Source organism: Artemia franciscana, chromosome 4 (assembly GCF_032884065.1).
Source record: "Artemia franciscana chromosome 4, ASM3288406v1, whole genome shotgun sequence".
In the NCBI taxonomy this organism is placed as follows: domain Eukaryota; kingdom Metazoa; phylum Arthropoda; class Branchiopoda; order Anostraca; family Artemiidae; genus Artemia; species Artemia franciscana.
In genome coordinates this window covers 17,799,460-17,818,692 of record NC_088866.1, presented here as the reverse complement: position 1 = coordinate 17,818,692, position 19,233 = coordinate 17,799,460, and the positions used below count along the sequence as shown (strand labels likewise).

Sequence of the window (19,233 nt, the reverse complement as noted above, 5' to 3'; positions counted from 1 at the left end):
ACAACAAAATAATCTCTGGATATTTTAGTCGCATACACTGTGTGACCAAAAACGGTCATATGTGACCAAAATTTCTAGAGATTATTTTGTTGTCGTTCATTATTTATTAAAAGAGTTTCTCAATTGGATTGTTCTTTATACCCTTAGGGCGCAATAAATCATCAAAAGTAAACAGCTCCAAAGTAAGCCCACCCATAACCATGAAAAACATGAGCATGCTTATTACAGCATGCTTAGCCAGTGTATATGTAAGGCAACATTGCTTCTGTCTTGATTTCATTCTTTTACCTCGTCTTGTAATTCGAAAGTGATTGCTTAAAGCAATTTTTTTATCAGTCCAGTCAAGATAAGAAAAAATAGATAACTCCCTTCTAAGACTGTTAGATAAACTGGTTAACGGAAAAGCTTTCATTTGGCGGTATTTAGCCATTGTGGGTTGTCAAAGCAACTTGCTTCAAAATTGAGTTTTAGGTTGTATAAAGATTATTCTTATGCGTTTTCAGACTGAATAAAGATTATTCTTATGCGTTTTCAGACTGAACTCACACAACGACTATCGAAAATGAAATGAGACCAGAAACTAAAAACCAGTTCGCTGACTTTGTAGAATTTTGTGTGTGAACTGTTTCTAATAAAAATTTCTTGAATGCATTGTATACGACATGCATCAATATGTTGATAGAAAAACAAAAAGTAGTTGCTCAAGTTATATTTTTAAAGTCTGTCAGATTTAAGGTAACCTAAATTAGGCTTCAGACCTGGGCATCCTGTCAATTGTTATTCTCTGTAATCATAACATTTTTATTTCTGGCCAAAACTAATACATTTGGTTTACAGGTGGTCACTGCCCTTGGACGAACTTGGCATCCTGAACATTTCAGCTGTGCGCACTGTCAGAAGGAACTTGGAACTAAGAATTTTTTTGAACGTGATGGCCAGCCATATTGCGAGCCAGACTATCATCATCTATTTTCTCCAAGATGTTCTTATTGCAATGGCCCTATTCTAGACGTAAGGCAGTTTTATCTGAACAATTGTCGTCTTTTTGCTCTTTTAAAAGCTGGGCAGACATGTTTTTTGTCTTTTTAGGGGGGAGGGGGGCTAAAAACAGTCCTATTCAATCATTAAAATTGTTCTTGGCCAGCTTGGCATCTAGAAAATGTGTCTAGAAAATGTGTATATATATATATATATATATATATATATATATCGCAGAATGGAGTGCGTGTGTGTGTGTATGTTTTAAAATATTTTAGGGTGTCAGTTTCCCATAACTGCTATTTTAGGGCCAAGGTGATAAGAAATAATTAAACTAGTAATGATGATTGGGTTCTGGAAGAAACTCAGTGGTCACACATGGTAACAAATTTGTTGCTCTAGTAGATAAACGCAATAATTTATGTCTCAGAAAAAATGCTGACTCAAAAAGTGCTTTTTTTCATTTAGTAAAAATATAAAAAGTTCAACCAAGTCCATCAAGAACAAGCAGTTGAGAAAATTCGAAAAGAAAACCTATTGTTTTGCTTTAGCATGAATGCATCAGTAATCTTTTAGAAACAATTTCCAGAATTTTTTTTTTATGTATGCTGACTTGCTTGAATACTGATCGTGTTCTTGAGTGGACTCAAGAATGCGCATGGATGATTTGGATCCATTTTTTAATCATTTGGTGAAAAACAATTTGTTTTGTCATTTGTGTTTATGACTGCATGGAGATTTTTAAGGCTTCATCGAGTGTTGGACGCTCTAAAAAAATATTAGAAGTGGACTTGGTAAGTTGGCTTGTGAAAGGCTCAGCGTCCCAGTTGCCTATTCGGTTCAGACGGATATAAAGAGAGTTTAGCCAGGAGACTTATAGGCTGTCCAAACAAAACATCTTAAGTTGGATGCAAGTCGTTCGATGTGCAATACTATTAATCCATATGATTTAAGCAGAATCCAATTCTTTCATCCCTTAGTTCTATGACTATATGCCTTAGTTCTGCCCTAGAAATGACGCATGGAGGAATGATAGATAGACTTGTCTATCTACAAATGAACTGATATCATTTTTTACAGTCCTAATAAGAGCTTATTCCAGATTTGCCCCTATCACTCACTCGGACTATCTGTCTTGGCTTTTTCTACAATTAGCCATGACTTGATGCTCATAACTACTTGATTTTAATTCAAAATCATCTCGAAAACTTGACGCTTTTGTCCTTATATATTTTGGATTTAACACTGGATTTGATATTTGAGCTGGTGAATTGTAATTTTGGTGCTACACGGAACTTTCTGAGATGCGAGATTAAACCAAATCTCTCCTACTTTATATGTTTGTAAAAGAAGACCACCAACTTCGAAGTGGATTTCCCGGAAACCAATCTTGTATATAGGGCTTGGTCTCAAGGGACGAGCAACTGTAGATAAAGGTTTTTTATGGTTTCTAATTGTTTTCCAGTTTTTTTCCATATCGTATATTTATTTAGGGCCAGATAGCTAAATGTACAAAACATCCCTACATTTATTTTTTGCTAAACTACGTGTCTCGCTGGTTAGTTTGTATGTTTTATAGAATTGTTCTATTTTACAATTGCTTTAATCATTGTCCAGTCATAATATCAGTTTTCATGAATAGAAATGTGTAACAGCGATGGAACGAACGTGGCACCCTGAACACTTCTTTTGCTCCTCGTGTGGCCAACCTTTTGGTGACAATGGTTATCATGAGAAGGATGGAAAGCCATACTGCAGAACAGATTACTATGAACTGTTTGCCCCAAAATGTGGCGGATGTAATTGTCCAATCAGCGATAACTATATTTCTGCGCTAAACGCTCAGTGGCACGCTGAATGTTTTGTATGCAGGGTAAGAATCTTAATATATTCTCATGATCATTTTATTGCTGATGCACTATTGTGTATTTGTGTATATTATTCAGATTGAATATCTGACGCAAGTATCATGAATTTTTATTTGTAGCTTTCTTAATGTTTTGTTCATAAAGATGGACCTTTTCTATAATATTGGTATGCTCAAACGTAGAGGTGTATGATACTCTAATGAATTCACTTTTAAATTATAATCGATCCTTCATAGGGGAAGTATTAGTAGAAAAAGCTGAAAGACACAAAAAGCCCTATTGTATGTCACGGTATTGTATGGCAATGCTAGGCTCCAAGAATCATGTCTTTTTTCATCTAAAACACTAAAGAGCAGTTCAAACAGGAGTAAAATTTTCCTTTGATAATCTACTTAATAGAAACACAAAACGTAGCCATGAAGGTTAAACGGACCCAATAAGCAATACCATCTTGTTGAAAATTATACAGTGAAATTAAACATGTTTGATAGCTACGAAGTCAGTGTCTTTAGAATATGAGATTTGGTATTTTCCCAGAGAAAGATGTCACGAATGTGTGTTTGGTTTTCCTCTAAGTGGTGGTCATAATCAACTAGCAGTCACAAATTATTGCAAGAGGGTTCGCTCGAATGAAACCTTTAAGATTTAGTACCCTTATAGGTGAAATTCCATGTAAAAGTGATAACTTGCAAATCATGCCCATTTGGCGGATTCAATAAATATTCCCTATATTTTCAATTTAAAAGGCAGATAAATTGCCTTTTAAGTAGATGAGGTGCCATCTCTTATCGTCTAATAGGTGATCGCCCCAAAAATTGATGCGTTTTTGCACTCCTAGACTTTTCCTCCTGCACGAATCGATACAATAATCGATTATTGATTATTTCATCAAAACCGCATGGTGACACGGAAACACGAAAACACGTGTTTCCATGCATCGTCTAACCGCACTATAAGAGTTCCTTCAAATTCCCATTGCAAAAATTGAATTGAAATCCTATTACAAAAACCCACACAATTATGACCGTTTAAATTAACGCAGATGCCGAGTCGGTTCAATCAAAATTTAAATATGTATGTAAGAGAATTTGTCAAACTAAAAAAAAGCTCAGCAGAAGATTTTTTTTAAATTGCAGTACTCTTTAGTGCTATTGATATTAAAAACTGAAAACGAACAGAAATTATTCCGCACATGAGAGGGATTTTCCTCTCCTTAATCTGTCACTCTTCACCCTAAAGTCTTTTATTACTTTTAAAAAAGGTTCTCATCTTAATTAATAGGCCCTAGTTTTTCAGGAATTGTTCTTAAAGAATTGGAACAAAAAGTCGAACTTCAGCGTAAATAGAAAGGTATTCAGGAGGGGACAGACCCCCTGATATGATAGAATAATTTCTGTTCGTTTTACGTTTTAATGTTACTTTCAATGTTTTAATGTTGCTACTTACTTTCAGTTGAAAAAAAACTTTTTTTCTTTAATTTCTGGTCGTTTTTCAAACAATGCTGAAAAATCCAAATTACTCCATGGGAACTTCCTCCCATGTGAAATGCCTCCCCTCTCCCAGGACAATTCCATCATCGCTGAAAGTTCTCCCTGAAACATTTCTTGCTGACGATTCGACCTGAAAAATTCTCCCTTGCATACTTTCATTTGAACAAGACGGCGTTTTTTAAATCGTGCTAAACCCTTCCCCTCTGTGGAAAGTTCTCCAGAAATCCACACTCGGGAAGTGAAGTTCGGTGAATGCTAATGCAATAAAATAAAATATAATGAAAATACAATACTTTAGTAACAAAAATATAAAAACTACCACAAAGAATTATGGAAGGGGGCCGCCCAGAGCGCATTATATTAGATACATAACCTAACCTAACCCAAATACCAACTAAATATTTAATTAAAATATAGCTATAACGTAGTTTCCCAAAGAGCCGAAGGTAATTGTCTAATATAGGCAGCGTGAAAACCGGGTATTGTCACATCTTCGCGTTGAAGTTCTCCAGTGTGTATATAGACAAGTACCTACTTTTCTTGTACTTCATTTAAGCAGAAGACCTATTTTGCAAGGTTTCACTTTTATAACACAGAGATTTTTAAAGGTCATCAAAGGTCAGTGCCCTTTAGGGGGAGAAAGAGTGGATGTAGCTACTTCAAAATATCTTCACAGGACATACTTTAGCCTTGTAGATCCATCCCTAAAATTTGCATCTTCCTAACCTAACTCCTTTCCAAGATAGCAAAAAGTAGCTTATTTGAAACTTTAGTTCTTCAATAAGTTTTAATATCAAACTTTGGTTGGTTTCGTTAGAACTGCCTTATCCAGTATTACTATAGGGTCATACACGCCCATTAGACAGCACTAGTCCACTTCATTACTAACAGTTATCAGCCCCATATAGTCAAGTGACTAGGATAGCTGGCTCTCTCCCAGCAGGGCCGGGTTTGATTCCCAGTATGGGAGATTTTTCTGGTCGAAAACAATTAACTTGAAATTACTCAGTTTCTCTTTTTTAACATATGCAGCTAATCAGTGAATCATTTATATGTAATCAAAAGTAGTAAGGAGCGACCTGGCTCAATAGTAACCAAAACTCTAAAAAATTGAATTTTGATATCAATAGCTACAGCAAAAGAATTGCATTTTAATGCTGATTTTAAATATATAAGTTTCATCAAGTTTAGTCTTACCTATCAAAAGTTACGAGCCTGAGAAAATTTGCATTATTTAAGAAAATAGGGGGAAACACCCCCTAAAAGTCGTAGAATCTTAACGAAAGTGACACCATCAGATTCAGCGTATCAGAGAACCCTACTGTTGAAGTTTCAAGCTCCTATCTACAAAAATGTGGAATTTTGTATTTTTTGCCAGAAGACAAATCACGGGTGCGTGGTTATTTGTTTGTTTTTTTTTTTTGTTTTTTTTTTCTTTTTCCAGGGGTCATCGTATCGACCAAGTGGTCCTAGAATGTCACAAGAGGGCTCATTCTAACGGAAATGAAAGTTCTAGTGCCCTTTTTAAGTGACCAACAAAATTGGAGGGCATCTAGGCCCCCTCCCACGCTCATTTTTTTCCCAAAGTCAACGGATCAAAATTTTGAGATAGCCATTTTGTTCAGCATAGTCGAAAACCATAATAACTATGTTTTTGGGGATGACTTACTCCCCCACAATCCCTGGGGGAGGGGCTGCAAGTTACAAACTTTGACCAGTGTTTACATATAGTAATGGTTATTGGGAAGTGTACAGACGTTTTCAGGGGGATTTTTACTTTGTTTGGGGGTGGGGCTGAGGGGAGGGGGCTATGTTGGAGGATCTTTTCTTGGAGGAATCTGTCATGGGGGAAGAATAATTCAATGAAAAGGGCGCAGGATTTTCTAGCATTACTATAAGAAAATAATGAAAAATAAACATGAAAACGTTTTTTCAAATGAAAGGAAGGAGTAGCATTGAAACTTAAAACGAACAGAGATTATTACGCATATGAGGGGTTCTAAAAGTACTTTAGCATAAAGAGTGAGGTATTTAGGAGGAGATAAATACCTCGCTCTTTATGCTAAAGTATTTTTAGTAATTTCAACTATTTATTCTACGGCCTTTCTGATGCAGGGGTCATTCTTAAAGAATTGGGACAAAACTTACGATTAAGTGTAAAGAGCGAGGTATTAACGAGGGTACAAACCCCCTCGTATACACAATAAAAATATAAGATTATGAAAGTTTGTTACGTAAGTTAATTCTTAAATTACGTATTTTTTACTAATAAAAACTTTCATTAAAAATTAAACGTTCTAGTTGCCTTTTTAAGTAACCGAAAAATTGGAGGGCAACTAGGCCTCCTTCTCCACCCCTTATTTCTCAAAATCGTCTGATCAAAACTAAGAGAAAGCCATTTAGCCAAAAAAAGAATTAATATACAAATTTTATTTTAATAATTTATTTCCGGAGAGCCAAAACCAAACATGCATTAATTCAAAAACGTTCAGAAATTAAATAAAAAAAAACTAATTTTTCCAGCTGAAAGTAAGGAGCGTCATTAAAACTTAAAACGAACAGAAATTACTCCGTATATGAAATGGGTTGTCCCCTCCGCAATCCCTCGCTCTTTACGCTAAAGTTTGACTCTTTGCCACAATTCTACTTTTTAAAATAATTAAAAGCTTTTGCGTAAATTGTTTTTTTTTTGTGTGAGTGTGTTTATGTGTAGGCTGCAAGCGAGTACATTTTACCAAATGAAACAGGGGCCTTGTTATAATTGAATTTATTCTATTATAATGTCGTCCAATAAATGAAGTAGTTAACAAGATATAACAATAACTATTTTTCCGTATATGGCAAATACCTTACCAATGTTCAAATCGGATGTGGTAACGCGAAAGGTGATACTTTAGACAAAGTTAATTTTACAGGTGAAGGAAAAAAAAACAACCGAAAATACGTTTCTTTTTTTACTGTTGGTAAAGGCTTCATTTTCCTACAAGTTAGGTTTTTCCAGGCATTGGCGCTAATTTATGAAAAAGTAGAGTATTGGATGGTTCCTTTGAATGGCTGCCGCTTTTTTTAGGTATCCAAAATTTGCAAAAAAGAAAACGATTTGCTCTAAAAATTTTATATACCATGTCTGTAGGTGAGGACTGCACTATTGCTGATGATTCATGGGCAATAGTGACGTCGCAGACTGTATGGTTTTATACCATGAAATGGGTGTGCTCTACCGTCAATCTAGATTGGAAATTATTGTAGTGAAGAATTCCAGTATTAAAATCAAATATTACCTTCCATTTGTAGTTTCAAAAACTTTTCTTTCGAACAAGATGTGGTTTTAAAATTGATGGCTGATGAACTCATTGATGATCCCGTTTAGAAACAATCTCCCAGTCTTGACTACAGCTTAGTCAGTCGCTTGATTAGCCGCAACAAAAAAAAAATGATACTCCAGAGGACAATCTGAGCCTGTTGCGGTGATAAATTCGAAAGTAAACTATGCTAATTGAACTTTTGACAACTTTTCTTCGAAGTAAAATTCTGCGGTTTAAAAATAGACAATGCGCATGCTTAGTAATCTTTTAAAATAACCTTATTAGTCGTTGAGAATATCTTTAAGAATAATAGATTATATGAACATGAAAATAAAATGGAAATGGTCAAGCAGACTTTTTTCTTTACTTAAAAAAAAAATGTGAACAGCAACGTTTTACTGGTCAGTTGAGTGTTTTTCTAGGCCTATAGGTGGTTTTTCTGACCTGTCATTCAATACCCAAACTCTTTAAGAAGATAACACATGGCTGCGTAAATATGGCTGCGTTGTCTGTGAAGACTATAGCTGAGTTGGAAAAGTAACCCTATGGTTACTTTATGTTGCGTTTAAAAGTAGTTCTCTGTGTGTTAGGACTCTAACAGACTTTTTATTGTCAAATTACTAATTATTATTGCTGGTAAGGCAATCTGACTCTAAAGGTTCACTATAAATAAGGATGATTTTTTTGTGATAATGAAAATTTTCAATATTTCCCTTAGGACTGTAAGGTAACGCTGCAGGGAAAGGCATTTTACACGATAGACACCAATCATGTTTGTGCTGACTGTCTTGGAGTAAGCAGCGGTGACGAAGACCTTTCAGATAGCGAATAGAGCTTCTATTATTTTTGCTCTTTTTCTTTCTTTTTTTCTTGCTGCTACTCATCACTACCACTGGTCAATTTTGCATCATTTATGGCTGTATGTCCTTTTCTCTAACCTTTTGATTTTATAGATGAGTTATATCTTAAGCTTGATTGCATCCTTGATTGCATCCACCTAAACAAAGGGAAATGGGAGACGGAAGGCCCTTACAAGGATCACCTAAGAACATATGAACATATATTCGAAAAAAATTCATGAAAATGGAGTGGGGGGATGGGTAAATGTGTTTTTCAAAATCTAAGGTAGGGAAAATTTGTCGATTCTTCAATTTTATCAATAAAGAAGCCAAAAAAGGTATCTTCAGTGAAATCCCCAGAAAAGATGTTTTGAAAGTCTAGAGTGGGTAGGGCAAACAAAATAGGACGCCACATGCCCCCAGCTGATGCCACTAATAAAATGAATACTAGGAGTGTTTGGAAGGGATCAAGGAATTGGTTTGGACTCTCGGTTTGCCGTAACTTTGTCTCCCCTTTTCTTTGTATATTCTTTTTCACTGCTGTCTAATTGTACTTTTCACGGAGGTACGCTCAACTCATAAAGCATGAAAGATACAATGAAATCTTCGTTCTGTCAAAATTCACTGCTTCTAACAGAAACACTTCAGTCTGTAAAACTGGTTAACAAAAGCTTGAGATTAATTGGATATTTCTTCTTGAAGCCTAGTGATATTATATCATGCTTTGTAAAATCGGTTTTTGTATGTTGAAATAAATTATCTCTTTGTTGGTTTTGAACCTTTTAGGTTAAGTTAGAATTCGAATGTTTGTTAATTTGGTAATGTTGGCAAACTTTGACGGAAATTCATTTTGAGATATCTTGGTAGTTAGTGACGTATGTCTGGTCCCTTTTGGATGGATCTCAACTCGTTATGGAGAAGAATCAGTTTTAGCCATTTTTATCTGAGTGGGGGAGGGGATATAAGCAAGGGAAAATAATTGTGTAGCTATTAAATCCATTATAAACAAAAATTACAGTTAACTTTACATTTGAGGGTATGGGGGGGGAGAGGATTTTCCTTAGCCCAGCTGACTGTGTTACTGCTGCCTCTAAGAGGCTAAGAAGGGGCCAGGCTGATCATTATTTTGAGCTGACCATCTTGGGAAAGGAGTTATGCTTGGTCAACTAAATACTCTTAAACCTCCGAATCAGAAAAAATCAATAGGGAAAAAAGTACGTATTGAAAGAAAGAATCAGTACACTTAGTAATAAATCCCTAATGACTTCCAGCTTATTCCAAGGGAGGACTGTGATATAATGGAGGAAAGCTTAAGATGGTGTTTAGTTTAGGTCACAGCTTGCAAATGAATGAAGGTTTGCCAGAAATAGTATTTTAGCCGGTGTCGAATGTTCTTTGGCTATAATGAAAGAAAGCTTAACATGATGGCTGGACTACGCTTTACGAATGGTATTTCTGCTACTACTACTAGCAGCTCTCCGCAGCACCAAGCCGCCTGGGGCCAACATAGCTACGCACGTATATCCTCCACCCAAGCAATTCAAAGCTTCCCTCTTTATCCCCTCTCATGGATCTCCGATCTCCTTTAAATCCTTCCTTATTATCTTTATACACTCAATTCGGGTTTGGCCTGTTTTTTTGTTTGGCCACAAGTGAATTGTCAAAAAGCACAATCTTTTACAATCTGTCATCGGTAAAATATGTCCTAGCCAGTTTTTTTTCTGTCACTATATCCCTAGAAATGAGGATCGAACCACATTTTTCTAAATAGATCTTTCTCTGCCTTTCGAAGTACCCACGTTTTAAAACCACACTTGGTCACTGTTATTATCATAAAAATTCCCTGCTTTGCTCTGTCGTTTACGAGGCTATAATTTTCTTGAGGGCCGCCACTTCTCAATGTCACTTGACTGCTGTTTGCAGTTACGGTTCTAATTAGGCAAACTCGTCAAAGGTCCACCCTAAGGGCATGTCAACAGGTTTCCTTCCATGGATAGGGACGGAAGAAGGGGCCAGTGTATCTTTGTCAGGGGTAGGTTACCCAAAATCCTACCTTTTCAGCCATCAAGCTGGGGTCAAACGAAAAGCAGGACGTCCTCGTATGGATTATGAACAGGAGCCGCAAGGGATGGAGCAAACAGTATTGTATTGACCTCATGGATCTTGACCCTGTAGCGGGTTGTCATTAGTGGTAGTAGTAAAACGACATATTTGATTCATCTTAATCTTAGCTCATAAAGTAAAGAAATTGATTCGTGTTGCTTTTTGGTTAGAATCTTCATCTATCTGTTAAAATCATCATAACCACTATAATGCTAAAACCACCAAAAGACTATTGTTAACATCGTATGTATTGTTAATATCGAAGTTAGGGTTCCTTTGAAATCCCCACCCCTACTGGCTAGGTCTGTACCAGTGTTGTGAGATGATTTTGGGTCTCCAGCTTGTCGTAAGCTCCGTCGTCCGTCCCTATCCCTGGAAGCGAACCCTGCTTGTATAGCCTCATAGTGGCACCGATTTCGACCTTTTACGAGCTTGCCGAATCAGAAACCGAGACTGCAAAAGCACTGCAGGGTGGCCTTGAGGAGTGGCCACCCTCGAAGAAGTAGTGTGTGAGAAACGACACAGCATTGCACTGGATTTCGACTAATGGGAAATTCTTTGTTTGTTTGTTTTGTTTTTTGGTGGGCTTTTTGTTTTTTTTTGGATTTGTTTGTTTTGGGGGGCTTTTTTGGGCTGAACAACTTCTTTCTACTCAATTTATTTACAAGGAATTGTCTCCTTATTGTAGCATAATATTTGCAGCCAAAACGTTTTGTGAGTTGGTGGTAATAGACTTGAGATAGCGTGTGTAGAATGTTGGATCTTTTTGATAGGGGAGCATCGACAAGTACGGAAGACTATTTAGTGAACAAGATAAGTACTATGCTTGCACAGTTTCTTCATTCAACTGGAGATCCCGGGGACTTCTTGGTGTCTGGTTCTGAGCTGGCTTAAGTGCTTTGTGCAGACTTGAGAAGAAGTTATCAGTCTCTGACTTGCACTGATGGAATATATTACTTTTCTTGAGTTCAAACAAATTCTAATGATTAAAATACGTTGGATGACGACTTGGAACATTACGAAATTGAAATACAACTACTGTATCGACATTTTGACTGCTGAATTCAAACGTTTTCAAATAGACTTGATAGGATTTTCAGAAACTCATCCCCTAGGGCTAAGAAACAAGAAACTGAGTGATACAAAATTTATTCGTTCACTTAGAAAGGATGTGGTACTTAGACAAGAAGGAGGGCTCGTGACGAATAAAAGAGCTTCTAAGTCTTGCTAGTGTTGGGAAGGTATTCAATAATGGAATGATATTTGCTCGCTTTTTGACAAAAAACACCAACAAGGTATCAGCCATAGTGTTATATTGCCATGTAGAACCATCTAACAGAGACAGTAATGAAGAGAAGATAAATCTGCATACGGTTACTGGAATTAATCGGCAAGACGCAGGTAGAAATAGGTATTATTTTTAGATACTTCAATCCGAGGCTGGCACAGTTAGGAGTAGATAGTATCCTAGCTTGGGGTAAATTTTGTTTTTTGGAGGGGTAATAGTAATAAACTGCTAAAATTCTCTGTGTGCAATAACCTGGTGTAAACAATACAATAAATAGGTATAAAATGGCCCATGAGTTTATATGGCACTCACATGATGGTAAGATCGGCAGCTTAATTGATTTTTCATTATAAATCGAAGAAACTCAAGCATTATAAAAAATTGTAACTCAAAGTATTGTATGAAGAAACCGCATTGTAGAACTCAAGCTGTCACATGGTCAAACAAAAATATTTACAGTCCTACCTTTAAAATAATACATCTATTTTAACCGTTATAATCAATACGCCTCTATTAGATGCTTTCAGTAGTGAGGTTCTTAACCTTTTCTTTTTAGATCAAATATCTAATTAAACTCCAGGCTACTGATATACCTGAATAGGAAAACCGTCAATTTGAAGCATAAAGTTTAGCGCCTCCGTTTTATTTTATTTATTTATTGAAAGCTGAATATTTGCTTGTATTTCAGGATTGTCGTCTACCTTTTGCTGGTGGATCATTTTATGATCATGAAGGTCAACCTTATTGTGAAACACATTATCACGCCAAGAGAGGATCTCTTTGTGCCGGCTGTCACAAACCTATTACAGGTATTTGTTCTCTAATTTTGCTCAAGAAAAAAGAAAGTTCCATTAAGGTTTGTTTGCTGTATTCATCGACGCTAACTTTGGAGGAGGGATGAATAGGGTGCCAGAGCCACCCTTATTAAAATAATTTCGAACTTTCAACTTAAGTTCATAAATATTTGGTATATTAGGACACTATAGGTTTCAAAACGAGTCATCCTATAGCCAAATTGATTGCGTCCACTTTTTTTTTTTTTATATATATATTTTTTTTTATAGAAATAAGTTTTAATGTGCAATTTCATAAAGAATTTCGCTGGGATGGTACTCCCTTTTTTAAAAGGGTTATGAGTAAAAAAAAACATACAGGAATACAAACTTCAATGTAACCTACGTTTCTTTTAGAGGTGGGGATTGAAAAGATGACAAACTGCAAATTATATGAAAATAAATTGAATCATAAAGATTATGGGGGGCAGGGAGGGAATAGGGTTATCCTAATATAAGAGTCAACGCAAGCCCAAAATAATCCAAATAGTCACGGAATGATAAGGATTTTTTTTTATAATTCAATTTGACTATCTCTATATTAAAATGGTCTAAAGCAAATTTTCCGTTGTGAATGCATTAGCTGAACACAAACACCCTTAAAGAAATTTCACATTCGATATTTTCCTACTGCAATATATTTGTACTGTTTTTGTGACTTGCCAGCTTATGAAAAGAAGAAGCCCTAAAAGAAGAACCTTGACGCTCATGGTGATATCCATCCAACTTTTCAGTTTAAAAAAATTAGACTCAGCTCATTTTAAACACACTATTAACAAAAACAAAGAAAAAACACAATGATTGCAGAACTAAAATCTGAAACATCAAAAACAAGAAGAACAATAGGGAATTTCTCAGGATAGTAGGAAACAAATTAGAATGAATATTTTGGCCTTGTGTCCAAGGGCCGGCCTCAGCAATACAAAAATATATAAAAAGAACAAATTTACAACTGGGTAAAATCAATAAAACTAAAATAATTTTTTTTTTTCAAAACGGTCCCAGCATCCTTACCTCAGCGAAGTTCAACCAGAACTCTATTTCCAGGACTTTGTCGCTATTTAACAAAAATATGCTCCTAATACTCTTCTAAAAAGGAAATGGCATTGGTAATAGCTGGAACAAGCTCTTTGGTAATAGCGTCAAATACAGAGGAAAATTACAGAAGAACAGAAAATCGAATTTGTTACTGAAACAGAAGAAACGCTCTACAATAAAATATGGGCCGTTCTTTTGGCCCAGGAGTGAATTTATCCTTTTCCATACATTCTTCATATCATAGTAATGTTTCATAAATTCGTTTGGCTAATATATTTTTAGGCTTTTTTTTCAATCCGGTTTAAAATATCTCATTAGCTTTTAATTTGCTGAAAATTGATAACAAATAAGATGGTTCATCTAAGTATGTTTTATACGGTTCATATAGAATTTAGAGTACCCTGAATAATCCATAGTAAGTTATATAAGATGGGTGTATACAACGCATATAGGAGAGTGATTATATAAAATTACTTCTAGTTTCATTTGACCGAGTTGCTTCGTCTGATGCTTCATTAATTTCTGTGCAGTAGATTATAGTTGTGGACCAATTATTAGAGAAGACGTCGATGCTTGATGCTCTGGGTGGGGGAGGGCTGGTGGAACCTCAAAAGTGTATTTTCTAAATTTCTAATTTTGAATGAGAGGTTAATTAGATAAATGTAGAAGGAAAGGGGAGTTTATCTCCTAACCTCTGATTACTCTGAGAATAACATTTCAACTAAATCAGCAATATGAGTGCAGTGGCGTGACGGCTACCTTCTTGCACTGGAAAATATGGTCCAGCATTAAAAATTATAATCATGGTTGGCTGCAATAAGGATAGAGGATGTGTGTTGTCTCCTAAAAATAAGATTTATCTATAGGCCTCCCTTAGAAACGTAAAAATAACGACCTTAAGTATTTGCATTAAAGATACCACTCCCTTCCTCCTCGGTGTAAGAAATATTGTAAGGAGTGTAATTTTTTAGGACGGTTTTCATTCTCAAAGCGTTCTGATGCAAAATTTCCATTACCCCTCCTAGTTTTTATTAGGGATTGATTTGATCAGAACTAAGTGTTCAACAGGTAAATAAAAAAGGAGTTCCGACAGGTTTCTATGAAAATGTAATGAAAAAAAATGGGATCTTTAAAACAAATTCCACATAAAATAAAAAAGAAATGCATTGTGGAGTTTATCCTAAATGTGAAATTTTTAATTGTGGCAGCTCATTTTGAATACTGCAAGAGAAGGTTTTTAATTTAAAGGCAATGGAAAGAAAAAACAAATATAAATTTATTTTTGGTTCTTTTCCTCTCCTATAAATTTATTCTAGGTAATTTTTGAATTATCCCAACCATTAAAATAAGGTCTTTGATTTTATTCATTTGAACTCTTTTTTTTAGGTCGATGCATAACTGCCATGTTTCGGAAATACCACCCAGAACATTTTGTTTGCACTTATTGTCTTGGCCAACTGAACAAAGGCACATTCAAAGAGCAAGGTGATAAGCCTTATTGTCATACATGCTTTGAAAAGCTTTATGGTTAGGTTTTTTCTTTAAATTGTTTTCTTATCATGAAGAGTAACATTTGCTTATACTTTATTATTTGGATGTTTCTGTTTGCTTTTTTTATCACTGTTGTGATATAAAAGCTTTTATATAAAAGCTTTGGTATCTAGATAGACTAAAGATATTGTGCTAAATAAATTGTCTTATGCTAAAATAATTGGATTAATTTAATTGGAAGTTTAGGCAGTTTTCTGGTGGCTAAATGTATGGTATCGTCACATGTAGATGCAGAGTCGGGTTAGGATTTTTTCATGGGCAAATGTAGACTTTACCGCCTCCTGCTGCGCCATCAATGCTATAAATAATGCAATTTTAACCCATAAATATTGTAAATTTAGCCTGTTTTGCTTCCTCCCCCCCCCCCCGGGGAGTGTCATCTGGCTTCATTTAATTGCTCATTTTACGATAAAAACAGCAAGGTATCAGCCAACGTAGTATATACCCCTGTGAAGTCAACTGTTGGAGATAGTGGTGAATCAGGGGAATTTTACCTAAAGTTATTTAAAGAAATTAATAGGGTGTCAGGTAGAAAAATGGTATTTTTATAAGGTGATTTTAATGCTCAGACTGGTAGAAGTAGGGATAGATGATAATGCAGCTTAGGTAATTTTGTGTATGAAAAGACAATAGCAACGGGAATATGCTACTGCAATTTTGAAGGTATAATAACCTAATTATAACCAATATAGTATTTGGTCATGAAATAAGTTCATATCAAGGTAAAAATTCAATAGCATGGTGGGAGGTGGGGGATCAAGGGGACCTTGAACTTGAAATTCCTGGGAAGGGGCCGAGGTAAGTCAAAAGATTCCATTTTTACCCTCAAAGTAGGATTAGATGGGGAAAAAAGCGCTCATTTCTCCAATCAGCCCGAAAGATTTACACTATTAGCCGTATTGGAACTTTAAATTTGTTCACTGTAAAATAGTGAGGTAAATCGAAGGTTTTAGGTTTCTTCTATTCATCCTTTGATTTGAGCCAGTGTTTCTAAGCTACTGAATGGAAACAGGGTCAAAACAGTCGACATATGAAGATATATGTTATCTGAAGGATCCTTGACTGGAGCGAATAAAGCATAATGACATCCAAGTGGAAGGGTAAGGGGATGACTTCCTCTAAGGAAGATGAAAAGACATGTTTAAATCGAGTTTAGAATACTGTCTTTTCTCCTTAGTAAAAATGCGATATTTTAATTCCACCCGAGAGACATTAGTTTGAAAACTTTTCAACCGCTTTCAGTATTTACGCTAGGGCTCTTAAGGAATACAATGCATCATGAAATAAAATTTAAATGACTGTTGGAGCACACATAATTTAATATTTTGCTCCTTTTTTGTTATCTTGTAGAATCGCATTAAGATTGTTTGTGAAAACGTCTTTTCTTCCTTTAGGAAATAACTAGCCCCATTGTCTTCAAATTCATTATATTATAAAACAATAGCTGATCATTAGAAGTGATGGACTTCGTCTTTTCTTCCTTAAAATCTGCCAAATAGGTTTAATGGAGACGGATCTTCTTTTTCTCTATATGCTCCAAGGAATTCCCCTAAGGCTTTCAGCAAGTATTCCGTCGTTATTACAAAACGAAAATGTCAGCTACAAAGAACAAGCGAAATTTAGCTTGATCTACCGGCTTTTTGGCCTAAAGCTTATGTGGGTCCCTTTGGCTGACTCGTTATTTCTATAAAATTCTGGAAGACGGAAATCATGGCTCATTCCTGTTCAACATGTACTTGGCTTAGCGATGATTGTAGTCTCAGGCCAGAGTCATTTATTTTTCTGCCAGGAGAATACCAATATTGTTGTGCTGACATTGGCACTTTTAGTGCTCAATTTTTCTCACTGCTACCCAAGACATTGCTGTCGATGGCTGGGCAATTAATATGCTGAAAAAGGAAAATATTGGATATGTCTGTATTTTGGACAGCATTGGACATAATATTTTATATGTTTTTGTATATGTGCTGTTCATTACCTTAGAATCTGCTGAATTTTATTATAAGTACTTGAGAAGTGAGCCACAAACTGTCGGAATCTTGACGCTCCCATCTGTTTTATCATTTTGGGGGATATTTTCCCCCAGAATGATCAACAACTTTAACGTGAATTATTATTTTATCACATTTACACGATTAGTTGTATATACATCAAGATTTTCATGACAATTCTCTTACTTATTTATTTTTAAATAAGTATTAATTAAATAATTAATTAATTATTTATTTAATGAAAATAAATAATTATTTATATTATTAAATAATTATTTAAATAATTATTTATTTATTTTTAAATTCTCTTACTTATTTATTATTACTTATTTATTTTACTTATTTATTACTGTTAAATCTGAGCGGAATTTTAATTTTTTTTTTTTTTTTGTGCTCAACAAACATATCGAGATTTGAACGTTTGAACTGAATATCCGAAAATTTCAAGACTAAAAAAAAAAATCAATTAAAAATCTACCACATCTTGAAACCCTGAGAATTTAAATCACCTATTTATACCTATCAAATACGAAAATAACAAACACATGAATGTTAGTTTTTTAAGAAGTATTTCGACTCATATACGTAGTTTGAAGTGCATCCTACATGCTTCTTTAGAGTTCTCTTTTCCTGACGATTTTGTTCTTTATTTGAATATTTTAAGATGAAGAGACGAGGAAATACTAACGAAGAGCTCTAAACTGATAGGACTCTAGACCGACAGGACTAGCCATTATAAACGTTCACCGAAATATTGAGGTAGTCATCGGCCGTGTAACAAATATATATGGTGGGAGTAGAAAGAGAAAAACAGACTTTTTCTTATAATATTGTAAATTCAGTGATTTAAGCAAAATATATCGAACTCCAAAAAATGGAAAGATTCGCTACATTGTTACGAAAAGTGAAATTTTGATCATAAAATTTTGGGATTTCGTCGAAGTTGGTACTGTTTATTAAAACATTATTTAAAAAAAAAATAAAATAAAAACACTATTTTAATGGTTTATTGCCTATACTTAAAACCCTCGATTTAAATGTCTTTTATTTATTTCTGTCTTTTAATTCTATGTTTCTTGTTACACCCCTAAACGAACTAGTATTTAATGTTTAATATTTTACGCATGTATGAATGTATTCTAATTCCATTTCCTACTCTTTATTACCATTCTAATTACTAAACGATGCCATATAGTTAGGCGACATGCTAAACGGTTTGACCTATACAAACAGTAATAAAGAATGTATGACTACAAAAGATGGTTCAAGATGAATTTTTATTTTTACGCTACAAAGCTTAACTCAGTTGCTATAGTGGTCAGAAGCGCAAAGGCTAAAAATTATGCAGCATATTTTTTGGTAGATGGTTTTATTTTTGTATGGCGGGGTGGTTCTTGTAACTTACTATTTGTGCATCAATATTTTTACATCATTTTAATTTCAACAGATTTATTAGAATTTTATTCCTCACCAGATTTTAGATTAAATTTACGACCATTTCCACTTCCTACCTACGACGTATAATTTTTGAGATTCCTTTAAATTACTGGCATTTCTTTGTTTGCAAGTTTATCAGAGCAACGTGTAAGACGCCCCCTACTAAAAAAAAAATAATCCTGGATCCGCCCTTGTCCAGATTAGAGGTCCATCTTGAGTAGCGTTAAGAAAAAACCCAAGCTTTCTTTCTGCTGTCTATGAAGATACAAACACGGAATAAAAATCTTAATTACATTAATTAATCAATTAATCAATTAGATTAATGTTAATTAATTAGAATTTGTTGAAAAATTAAAACCTGTGTATGGTTTCAATATATGACTGAACAACACCAGTAGCTTTTGCGCTATATCCTTTTGTCTCTCTTATTGTCTTCCTTTTTTTCATTATCAACGATGCTACCGATAACGACTCTGGACCTTTTTTCTGCAAATGTATGAATATTTATTGAA

General features: G+C 34.8%; 1 protein-coding gene across 13 annotated transcripts in view; it reads left to right on the top strand.

Moving 5' to 3' along the window:
• The window catches only part of LOC136026083 (paxillin-like), a 147,575-nt gene that overhangs the window by 94,322 nt on the left and 34,020 nt on the right, over positions 1 to 19,233 (top strand). For 10 of the 13 annotated variants that reach the window (XM_065702282.1, XM_065702288.1, XM_065702280.1 and 7 more), the window contains 4 exons: positions 838 to 1,011; positions 2,621 to 2,851; positions 12,560 to 12,680; positions 15,129 to 15,227. In XM_065702282.1, the coding sequence (XP_065558354.1) occupies positions 838 to 1,011; positions 2,621 to 2,851; positions 12,560 to 12,680; positions 15,129 to 15,227 (625 nt within the window). Of the gene's footprint in view, positions 1 to 837; positions 1,012 to 2,620; positions 2,852 to 8,359; positions 9,259 to 12,559; positions 12,681 to 15,128; positions 15,454 to 19,233 lie in introns of those variants that run through there. The other 3 variants (XM_065702290.1, XM_065702291.1, XM_065702287.1) reach the window with 2 other exon arrangements.